The sequence below is a fragment of the Balaenoptera acutorostrata genome, chromosome 1 (genome assembly GCF_949987535.1).
Source record: "Balaenoptera acutorostrata chromosome 1, mBalAcu1.1, whole genome shotgun sequence".
Lineage (NCBI taxonomy): Eukaryota > Metazoa > Chordata > Mammalia > Artiodactyla > Balaenopteridae > Balaenoptera > Balaenoptera acutorostrata.
In genome coordinates, this window is record NC_080064.1 from 44,828,711 (window position 1) to 44,840,846 (window position 12,136).

The 12,136-nt window shown below is 38.7% G+C and overlaps 1 protein-coding gene across 2 annotated transcripts in view; it reads left to right on the forward strand.

Annotated features, from left to right (window-relative positions):
- SCP2 (sterol carrier protein 2) overlaps nucleotides 1–12,136 on the forward strand; it is a 158,441-nt gene that overhangs the window by 103,692 nt on the left and 42,613 nt on the right. For both annotated transcript variants that reach the window (XM_007164440.3, XM_007164441.3), the window contains one exon: nucleotides 210–363. In XM_007164440.3, coding sequence (XP_007164502.2) covers nucleotides 210–363 — 154 coding nt within the window. The remainder of the gene's footprint in view (nucleotides 1–209; nucleotides 364–12,136) is intronic.

A 12,136-nucleotide genomic window follows, 5' to 3' on the forward strand; every position in this document is an offset into this window, starting at 1 on the left:
AATATTGTCTAAATACAGAGATTACTTAGGGAGAAAAAATAGCTAGCTGCAAAAACCCTCCAGGCTTTTAAGAGAAGTTCTTACTTAGGCAAACGTCGTCTTGGCTGAATAAAATGGTTTAGTTAAAAGTCACAATTAGACGTTAGCCCTTGTCTACCTTTAGCTTTCTAAACCAAAGGAATCTGACTGTTCTGCGTTCGATTTGTTAGGTCTGGCTCAGTGCGCTGAACTCTGCTGGCAGCTGAGAGGGGAAGCCGGAAAAAGGCAAGTTCCTGGTGCAAAGATTGCTCTGCAGCATAATTTAGGCCTCGGAGGAGCAGTAGTTGTCACGCTGTACAAGATGGGTTTTCCTGAAGCTGCCAGGTAAGTGACATTATGGGTTTTGTCTGGCAATGAACCCTTCTGACTTTTCACAACTGATGACGTTGTACAAGTAAAAAAGTCCCAATTTTATTGTCTTAGTACTCAAAGAACAAATATTTTATTACCTTGCTTTAATAGCATGGTTTTAAAACTTTAAAACTGGCAATTAACTTTTAAACTTAACTAGCCTTAGTAAAGTTTTGTTTAAAAAGAAGGCAGCATAGTCAAAAGAGAGTGCTGAACTAGAAGCCAGAGCTGGCTGGGCACTTGTCTCAGCCCTGCCAACCTGAGTAATTTTAATTCAGGCAAGTCATTTTTTGGTTTCCTTTCCCACAATTTGCTTTCTCCCCCTAGCGTCCTGGGCTTCTGAGGTTATTGGGAGAAAGTCATCAAATATGCCGATTGTATCTCTGCAGATTTCTGTTTCTGAATCCAGCTAAGCCCTCACTGCTGCTAGAATCCTGTTTGTCTCCTGCTGATTTTCTTCCTGCCCTTATCAAATGCCTGTGCTCCTCAGATCTCCAAGCACTTTCTTTTCCAAGCCTTTTCAGGATCCCTCAACTTCCTTGCTCTTCTCTCAGAGAAGTGCTCATCCTTTTTTCCCAGAGGAAAAAAGTCCCTTTTCCTTTCCAAGGCCCATCTTTCCTCTTTGCATGCTTTTGTTTCCAACCACTTCTGTAACTTTGTTCCAGATATTAAGTATACCTTCTTTCTTTTGAATCTTTCCATTTTTACCTTTCTATTGACTCCTTTCGCTCTGTCAGCAAACATGTTCGGGTCTCCCATATTCTAAAACTCTGTTTTTCTCCTTACCTTAATTATTCTTTCATGATGAGCCTTTTATATTGAGCCACTTTTGTTTTTCTACTCTGAAATGTCTTAAGTTTAGTTTCTGATCTCACCACTGAGGTCAGGTAAGGACACCAATGATCTGATTATGATATGTCCTTGATATTTTCTATCTTTATTCTCTTAACCCTGCTGTAGCTTTCAACACTAATTGGCTCCCTTTTCCCTCCTGAAGTTCTTGGTAATTATGTATTCATTTTTTCACACTTTTTGCTCCACAAAGGATACGTGAACACGTTTTTACAGAGTCCATTATATTCTCATGTTTTGTAAACTCTTGAATCTTTTCTCTGTGTCCTTTCTTCTTTCATGCCTGGAATATTAGTTCTGTGTGAAAATTCTGTCTTCCAATTAAGGCCAGTCTTAGGTACCATCTCCCTTGAATATCCACAGCACTTTGTAACTCTTGGGTCCCTATCCAATTTTTGTTTAGTTGTAGAGTATCTACCTTGTTTTGTATCCTGTTTGTTATGTGAAATCCTTGAGATCTAAGACTGATTCTCCTCACCCCTCTGAGGATCTCTCTTATAGTGAGTAAATGTTTATTGAATTGGATCAAATAAAAAGATGTTAAGATGTTGAATTTTAAGTTTCCTCCTAAATCTGATTCATTGGTTCTGTATCGTCCTCTCGAATTCCATCTAGTTCATATTTAGAGTTGAAAACCCTCAGTAAAAGCCAAACTATAAAGAGCTACCAGAGTCATCATATAGTATAGCTATCTAATTTGCTCAGAATAGAAGATTATGCATTTAGGGCAATAAATTCTATTTTAAACATGGAATTCTCATAGTTTTTTTTTTTAACATCTTTATTGGAGTATAATTGCTTTACAATGGTGTGTTAGTTTCTGCTGTACAGCAAAGTGAATCAGCTATATGTATACATATATCCCCATATCCCCTCCCTCTTGCGTCTCCCTCCCGCCCTCCCTATCCCACCCCTCTGGGGGGACACAAAGCACCGAGCTGATCTCCCTGTGCTATGCAGCTGCTTCCCACTAGCTATCTATTTTACATTTGGTAGTGTATATATGTCAATGCTACTCTCTCACTTCATCCCACTTTATACTTCCCCCTCCCCGTGTCCTCAAGTCCATTCTCTACATCTGCATCTTTATTCCTGTCCTGCCCCTAGGTTCTTCAGAACCATTTTTGTTGTCTTTTCTTTAGATTCCATATATATGTGTTAGCATATGTTATTTGTTTTTCTCTTTCTCACTTACTTCACTCTGTATGACAGTCTCTAGGTCCATCCACCTCACTGCAAATAACTCAATTTTGTTTCTTTTTATGGCTGAATAATATTCCATTGTATATATGTACCACATCTTCTTTATCCATTCATCTGTTGATGGGCACTTAGGTTGCTTCCACGTCCTGGCTATTGTAAATAGTGCTGCAATGAACATTGTGGTACATGACTCTTTGTGAAGTATGGTTTTCTCAGGGTATATGCCCAGTAGTGGGATTGCTGGGTCATATGGTAGTTCTATCTTTAGTTTTTTAAAGGAACCTCCATACTGTTCTCCACAGTGGCTGTATCAGTTTACATTCCCACCAACAGTGCAAGAGCGTTCCCTTTTCTCCACACCCTCTCCAGCATTTATTGTTTGTAGATTTTTTGATGATGGCCATTCTGACCAGCATGAAGTGATATCTAATTGTAGTTTTGATTTGCATTTCTCTAATGATTAGTGATGTTGAGCATCCTTTCATGTGTTTGTTGGCAATCTGTATATCTTCTTTGGAGAAATGTCTATTTAGGTCTTCTGCCCATTTTTGGATTGGGTTGTTTGTTTTTTGGATATTGAGTTGCATGAACTGCTTGTATATTTTGGAGATTAATCCTTTGTCAGTTGCTTCGTTTGCAAATATTTTCTCCCATTCTGAGGGTTGTCTTTTTGTCCTGTTTATAGTTTCCTTTGCTGTGCAAAAGCTTTTAAGTTTCATTAGGTCCCATTTGTTTATTTTTGTTTTTCTTTCCCTTTCTCTAGGGGGTGGGTCAAAAAGGATCTTGCTGTGATTTATGTCATAGAGTGTTCTGCCTATGTTTTCCTCTAAGAGTTTGATAGTGTCTGGCCTTACATTTAGGTCTTTAATCCATTTTGCATTTATTTTTGTGTATGGTGTTAGGGAGTGTTCTAATTTCAGTCTTTTACATGTAGCTGTCCAGTTTTCCCAGCACCACTTATTGAAGAGACTGACTTTTCTCCATTGTATATCCTTGCCTCCTTTGTCATAGATTAGTTGACCATAGGTGAATGGGTTTATCTCTGGGCTTTCTATCCTGTTCCATTGATCTGTATTTCTGTTTTTGTGCCAGTACAATATTGTCTTGATTACTGTAGCTTTGTAGTATAGTCTGAAGTCAGGGAATCTGCTTCCTCCAGCTCCGTTTTTTTCCCACAAGACTGCTTTGGCTATTCGGGGTCTTTAGTGTCTCCATACAAATTTTAAGGTTTTTTGTTCTAGTTCTGTAAAAAATGCCGTTGATAATTTGATAGGGATTGCATTGAATCTGTAGATTGCTTTGGGTAGTATAGTCATTTTCACAATATTGATTCTTCTAATCCAAGAACATGGTATATCACTCCATCTATTTGTATCATCTTTAATTTCTTTCATCAGTGTCTTATAATTTTCTGCATACAGGTCTTTTGTTTCCTTTGGTAGGTTTATTCCTAGATATTTTATTCTTTTTGTTGCAATGGTAAATGGGAGTGTTTTCTTAATTTCACTTTCAGATTTTTCATCATTACTGTATAGGAATGCAAGAGATTTCTGTGCATTAATTTTGTATCCTGCTACTTTACCAAATTCATTGATTAGCTCTAGTAGTTTTCTGGTAGCATCTTTAGGATTCTCTATGTGTAGTATCATGTCATCTGCAAACAGTGACAGTTTTACTTCTTCTTACCAATTAGGATTCCTTTTATTTCTTTTTCTTCTCTGATTGTTGTGGCTAAAACTTCCAAAACTATGTTGAGTAATAGTGGTGAGAGTGGGCAACCTTGTCTTGTTCCTGATCTTAGAGGTAATGGTTTCAGTTTTTCACCATTGAGAACAATGCTGGCTATGGGTTTGTCATATATGGCCTTTATTATGTTGAGGTAAATTCCCTCTGTGCCTACTTTCTGGAGGGTTTTTATCATAAATGAGTGTTGAATTTTGTCAAAAGCTTTTTCTGCATCTATTGAGATGATCATATGGTTTTTATCCTTCAGTGTGTTAATATGATGTATCACATTGATTGATTTGTGTATATTGAAGAATCTTTGGATTCCTGGGATAAACCCCACTTGATCATGGTGTGTGATCCCTTTAATGTGCTGTTGGATTCTGTTTGCTAGTATTTTTTTGTTGTTGTTCAGGATTGCATCTATGTTCATCAGTGATATTGGTCTGTAGTTTTCTTTTTTTTGTGACATCTTTGTCTGGTTTTGGTATCAGACTGCTGGTGGCCTTGTAGAATGAGTTTGGGAGTGTTCTTCCCTCTGCTATATTTTGGAAGAGTTTGAGAAGGATAGGTGTTAGCTCTTTTCTAAATGTTTGGTAGAATTGGCCTGTGAAGCCGTCTGGTCCTGGACTTTTGTTTGTTGGAAGATTTTTAATCACAGTTTCAATTTTAGTGCTCATGATTGGTCTGTTTTTATTTTCTATTTCTTCCTCGTTCAGTCTCAGAAGTTGTGCTTTTCTAAGAATTTGTCCATTTCTTTCAGGTTGTCTATTTTATTGGCATATAGTAGCTTGTAGTAATCTCTTATGATCCTTTGTATTTCTGCAGTGTCAGTTGTTACTTCTCCTTCTTCATTTCTAATTTTATTGATTTGAGTCTTCTCCCTTTTTTTCTTGATGAGTCTGGCTAATGGTTTGTCAATTTTGTTTATCTTCTCAAAGAACCAGCTTTTAGTTTTATTGATCTTTGCTATCGTTTCCTTCATTTCTTTTTCATTTATTTCTGATCTGATCTTTATGATTTCTTTCCTTCTGCTAACTTTGGCGGTTTTTTGTTCCTCTTTCTCTGATTGCTTTAGGTGTAAGGTTAGGTTGTTTGTTTGAGATGTTTCTTGCTTCATGAGGTAGGATTGTATTGCTATAAAATTCCGTTTTAGAACTGCTTTTTGCTGCATCCCGTAGGTTTTGAGTCATCGTGTTTTCGTTGTCATTTGTTTCTAGGTATTTTCTGATTTCTTCTTTGATTTCTTCAGTGATCTCTTGGTTATTTAGTAGTGTATTGTTTAGCCTCCATGTGTTTGTATTTGTTACAGATTTTTTTGTGTAATTGATATCTAGTCTCATAATGTTGTAGCTGGTAAAGATACTTGATAGGATTTCAATTTTCTTAAATTTACTGAGGCTTGATTTGTGACCCAAGATATGATCTATCCTGGAGAATGTTCCATGAGCACTTGAGAAGAAAATCTATTCTCTTGTTTTTGGATGGAATGTCCTATAAATAGCAATTAAATCTATCTGGTCTGTTGCATCATTTAAAGCTTGTGTTTCCTTATTTATTTTCATTTTAGATGATCTGTCCATTGGTGAAAGTGGGGTGTTAAAGTCCCCTACTATGATTGTGTTACTGTCGATTTCCCCGTTTATGGCTGTTAGCATTTGCGTTATATATTGAAGTGCTCCTATGTTGGGTGCAGAAATATTTACAATTGTTAATATCTTCTTGGATTGATCTCTTGATCATTATGTAGTGTCCTTCTTTGTCTCTTGTAATACTCTTTATTTTAAAGTCTATTCTGTCTGATATGAGAATTGCTACACCAGCTTTCTTTTGATTTCCATTTGCATGGAATATCTTTTTCCATCCCCTCACTTTCAGTCTGTATGTGCCCCTAGGTCTGAAGTGGGTCTCTTGTAGACAGCATATATACAGGACTTGTTTTTGTATCCATTCAGCCAGTCTACGTCTTTTGGTTGGAGCATTTAATCCATTTACATTCAAGGTTATTATCTATATGTATATTCCTATTACCATTTTCTTAATTGTTTTGGGTTTGTTATTGTAGGTCTTTTCCTTCTCTTGTGTTTCCTGCCTAGAGAAGTTCCTTTAGCATTTGTTGTAAAGCTGGTTTGGTGGTGCTGAATTCTCTTAGCTTTTGCTTGTCTGTAAAGTTTTTAATTTCTCCGTTGAATCTGAATGAGATCCTTGCTGGGTAGAGTAATCTTGGTTGTAGGTTTTTCCCTTTCATCACTTATTTAAATATGTCCTGCCACTCCCTTCTGGCTTGCAGAGTTTCTGCTGAAAGATCAGCTGTTAACCTTATGGGGATTCCCTTGTATGTTATTTGTTGGTTTTCCCTTGCTGCTTTTAATATTTTTCCTTTGTATTTAATTTTTGATAGTGTGATTAATATGTGTCTTGGCGTGTTTCTCCTTGGATTTATCCTGTATGGTACACTCTGTGCTTCCTGCACTTGATTGACTATTTCCTTTCCTATATTATGGAAGTTTTCAACTGTAATCTCTTTAAATATTTTTTCAGTCCTTTTTTTTCTCTTCTTCTTCTGGGACCCCTATAATTCGAATGTTGGTGCATTTAATGTTGTCCCAGAGGTCTCTGAGACCGTCCTCAATTCTTTTCATTCTTTGTTCTTTATTCTACTCTGTGGTAGTTATTTCCACTATTTTATCTTCCAGGTCACTTATCTGTTCTTCTGCCTCAGTTATTCTGCTATTGATTCCTTCTAGAGAATTTTTAATTTCATTTATTGTGTTGTTCATCATTGTTTGTTTGCTCTTTAGTTCTTCTAGGTCCTTGTTAAACAGTTCTTGTATTTTCTCCATTCTATTTCCAAGATTTTGGATCATCTTTACTATCATTACTCTGAATTCTTTTTCAGGTAGGCTGCTTATTTCCTCCTCATTTGTTTGGTCTGGTGGGTTTTTACCTTGCTCCTTCATCTGCTGTGTGTTTCTCTGTCTTCTCATTTTGCTTAACTTACTGTGTTTGAGGTCTCCTGTTTGCAGGCTGCAGGTTTGTAGTTCTCATTGTTTTGGTGTCTGCCCCCAGTGGCTAAGGTTGGTTCAGTGGGTTGTGTAGGCTTCCTGGTGGAGGGGACTGGTGTCTGTGTTCTGGTGGATGAAACTGGATCTTGTCTTTCTGGTGAGCAGGACCGCGTCCGGTGGTGTGTTTTGGGGTGTCTGTGAACTTATTATGATTTTAGGCAGCCTGTGTGCTCATGGGTGGGGTTGTGTTCCTGTCTTGCTAGTTGTTTGCCATAGGGTGTGCAGCACTGTAGCTTGCTGGTTGTTGAGTGGAGCTGGGTCTTAGAGTTGAGATGGAATGTCTGTGAGAGCTTTCACCATTTGACATTACATGGGGCCAGGATGTCTCTGGTAGACCAATTTCCTGAACTTGGCTCTCCCACCTCAGAGGCTCAGGCCTGACACCCGGCCGGAGCACCAAGACCGTGTCAGCCACTCACCTCGGAAGAAAAGGAAATAAATAAATAAATAAATAAATAAATAAAATAAAGTTTTTTAAAAAAAACTCTTAAAAGTAAAAAAGTTATTAAAAATAAGAAAGAAAAAAGCGAACAACCAAACCAAAAAACAAATCCACCAACGTTAACAAGTGCTAAAAACTATACAAAAACAAAAATAAAAACAAAAGGTGGACAGACAGAACCCTAGGACAAATGGTAAAACCAAAGCTATACAGACAAAATCACACAAAGAAGCATACACATATACACTCACAAGAAGGGAAAAAGGAAAAAATATATATATTAAAAAAAAAAAAGGAAGAGGACAACCAAATCAGTAAACAAATCTACCAATGATAATAAGCTCTAAATACTAAACTAAAATAAACATAAAACCAGAAACAAATTAGATGCAGAAAGCAAACCCCGAGTCTACAGTTGCTCCCCAAGTCTGCTGCCTCAATTTTGGGATGATTCGTTGTCTATTCAGGTATTCTACAGATACAGGGTACATCAAGTTGACTGTGGAGATTTAATCCGCTGCTCCTGAGGCTGCTGGGAGAGATTTCCCTTCCTCTTCTTTGTTCGCACAGCTCGTGGGGTTCAGCTTTGGATTTGGCCCCACCTTTGCGTGTAGGTCGCCTAAGGGCGCCTGTTCTTTTGTTCAGACAGAACGGGGTTAAAGGAACAGCTGCTTTGGGGGCTCTGGCTCACTCAGGCTGGGGGGAGGGAGGGGTACGGAATGCAGGGCGAGCCCGTGGCGGCAGAGGCCAGCACAACGTTGCAACAGCCTGAGGTGCGCCGTGTGTCCTCCCAGGGAATTTGTCCCTGGATCACGGGACCCTGGCAGTGGTGGGCTGCGCAGGCTCCTGGGAGGGGAGGTGTGGATAGTGACCTGTGCTTGCACACAGGCTTCTTGGTGGCTGCAGCAGTAGTCTTAGCATTTCATGCCTGTCTCTGGTGTCCACGCCGATAGCCATGGCTCATGCCCATCTCTGGAGCTCGTTTAGGCGGTGCTCTGAATTCCCTCTCTTCGCGCACCCTGAAACAATGGTCTCTTGCCTCTTAGGCAGTTCCAGACTTTTTCCCGGACTCCCTCCCGGCTAGCTGTGGTGCACTAGCCCCCTTCAGGCTGTGTTCACACAGCCAACCCCAGTCCTCTCCCTGGGATCTGACCTCCGAAGCCCCAGCTTCAGCTCCCAGCCCCCGCCCGTCCCGGCGGGTGAGCAGACAAGCCTCTCAGGCTGGTGAGTGCTGGTCGGCAGCGATCCTTTGTGCGGCAATATCTCCGCTTTGCCCTCTGTACCCCTGTTGTTGCGCTTTCCTCCATGGTTCTGAAGCTTCCCCCCCTCCACCCCCCGTCTCTGCCAGTGAAGGGGCTTCCTAGTGTGTGGAAACTCTTCCTCCTTCACAGCTCCCTCCCACTGGTGCAGGTCCTGTCCCTATTCTTTTGTGTCTGTTTTTCCTTTTTTTTTTGGCCCTACCCAGGTACGTGGGGAGTTTCTTGCCTTTTGGGAAGTCTGAGGTCTTGTGCCAGCATTCAGTAGGTGTTCTGTAGGAGTTGTTCCACATGTAGATGTATTTTTGATGTATTTGTGGGGAGGAAGGTGATCTCCACGTCTTAGTCCTCCGCCATCTTGAAGGTCCCTCCTCATAGTTCTTTTATTTTCAGGAGACTCAATAATTGGGAGATAGAATTGTTCACGATAACTATAGTTGATATTTCTGGGAAGCCAGAAGAATGAAAAAATCCAGATGATATATTAATGACTGAAAGAAATTGGCTTCAACTATTGAAGATATTTTTGATAGTTTTAGTGATAGAACATATCCCACTTCAAAGGCCAAAGTTGGGAAAATAATTCTAACTCTGCTGATGCAGATATAGTTTTCAAATGAGGATTTGTTTTAAACAGTAATTTTAAGGTACTCATTGCACATGATCTGATTTCCTTAGTTTCTCGTTTAGCTAACTTTGATGGAGCAGCTGCTACATGCTTAGGCCCCTAAGTATGGTCCTCTGAGTAGATGGGGAAGGCAAACATACCTTTTTCAAAATGCTATAGAAGCCCGGAGGAAAAAATTAGTATGAAGGACCTAAATTTGAACTGGGATGACTAGGATTGCCCAGCAAAAGGGTAGAGGAAGGGCATCCCAGGCCTGTACATAGGTACAGCGATTTGAAAATATAAGAGTGGTTGTCCTGTGTGGGTAGAGGGTAGATTATTTTGTTGTGCCTGGGTAGAGGGGCAGAGTCAGTAATACATAGGTGACAGGAAATGCAGCTGTAACAGTAGATTGGATCAAGGTTTTGAAATGCTTCCAATGTTATGCTCAGGTGTTTGAAATTTATCCTACAGAATATGAGTTTTAGCAAAAGATTATGTGATTATATTGCACTTTACTTTAGGTAGATCAGTCTGGTATTACTTTGAGTTGAGTGGTGGAGGGACCAGAGGCCAGGAATCCTTAGGAAGCCGTTGCAGTAGTGTGGATAAGAAATGTTTAGTGCTGCAGCAGGGACCATGAAAATGAAGAGGAGAGGTCTTATTTAAGAACTGTGACCAATTGCATTTAATTTACAGTTAAACTTTCCTTTAGACCACTTTTGAATATAAGTATTGACTCTGTATTATAACATCCTATTCATTTTATGTAAGACACAGACTGAGGATAGATTTACATTCTGTATTCTGTTAAGTGAAACCTGTTTTTAAAACCCAACTTTGTTTTGTTTTTTCTATTTTTAATTAAGGTATAAAAATTTACATACAGAGAAAGTCCCCCTGTTTAGTGCATAGTTCTATAAGTTTTGACAAACATATACAGTCAAGTAACTACCACCATAATCAAGATACAGGACAATTGCATCACCCACCAGAATTCCTTGTTCGCCTTTGTAGTCAGCCCTTCCCCCTATCTTCCATTCCTTGGCAACCACTGATCTATTTTCTGCCCCTTTCCAGAATATCATGTGAATAGAATCAAAAAGCCTTTGAGTCTGGCTCCTTTCACTTAGCATAATGCATTTGAGATTCATTCATGTTATTGTGTGTATGAGTAATCTGTTCCTTTTTATTGCTTAGTGGTATTCATTTGTATGGATGTACCACAGTTTATCCATTCCCTGGTTGAGGTATATTTGGATTACTCCAGTTTTTCTTTTTTTAATTGAAAATTGTCTAAGTTAGCTTGAAAGTTTAACTCAACAGGTGAAAACCCTAAGTGATATAAGAAGTTAAAAGTTAGAAGTAAAAATTGTACCCATGTATGTGTGCTCATAAACAAGGACTAGAGGAAGCAATGTGGAAAAAATGAATATAGGAAACTTGTTGGTAGTAGTGAGATTGTAGGTGATTAGCCTTTTCATTTTCTTAATTTTCTATTTTAATTAGAAACCTTGATTTTGACATAATTTCAAACATACATGGAAAAATTACAGGAACAGTACAAGGAACTCCCATATACCTTGTACTCAGATTCACTGATTGTTTATATTTTGCCTCATTTGGTTCATCATTTTTCTACATGCATATATATATGCATATATACATATATATGCATGTTTTTTCTGAAATGTTTGAAAGTTGGAGACATTATGTTCTTTTACCCTTAAATATTTTAGTATGCATTTCTAAAGACTAGGACATTCTATTACTCAACCACAGTATAGCTATCAAAATCAGGAAATTTAACACTGGTAAAACGCTATTACCTACAGGGGCCCCAGGTTCCAGTCTCTGGTCGGGGAACTAGACCCCACATGCATGCCACCACTAAGAGTCTGTGTGCTATAACTAAGAAGTCCGCATGCCGCAACTAAGAAGTCCACATGCCGCAACTAAGAGCCCGCATGCGGCAACTAAAGATCCCACATGCCACAACTAAGCCCTGGTGCAGCCTAAATAAATAAATATTTAAAAATAAGTAAATTTTAAAAAATGCTATTACCTAATCCAAAGAACGTATTCACAGTTCGACAATTATCCCAATAATATCTCTTTAAAAGATACTATAAGCTTTAGTTTTTCTCCTTGTCCAGGATCCAATTTAGGATCCTGAGTTCATTTAGCTGTCATGTCTCTTTAGTTTCCTTTAATCTGAAACAATCCCTCAGCCTTTCTTATTTCTTGACTTTGACTTTTTTGGAGAGTATTAGTAGATTCTTTAAGAATGGAATGTCCTTCAATTTGCATTTGTCACATGTTTCCTCATAATTAGGTTCAGGTTACAGATTTTTTGCAGGAATACCACTGAAGTGATGATGTGTCCTTCTGAATGCATCATGTCTAGAAGCACATGATGTGGATTATCCTATATTGGTGATGTTTAGCTTTGATTTCTTCACTAAGGTGGTACCTACCATGTTTTCCTCTGAAAAAGTTACTGTTTTTTTCTTTGTAGATAATAGGTAACTTGTGGTGAGATGTTTTGAGATTATGTAAATATCCTGCTCCTCATCCAACTGTTACCCATTACTCA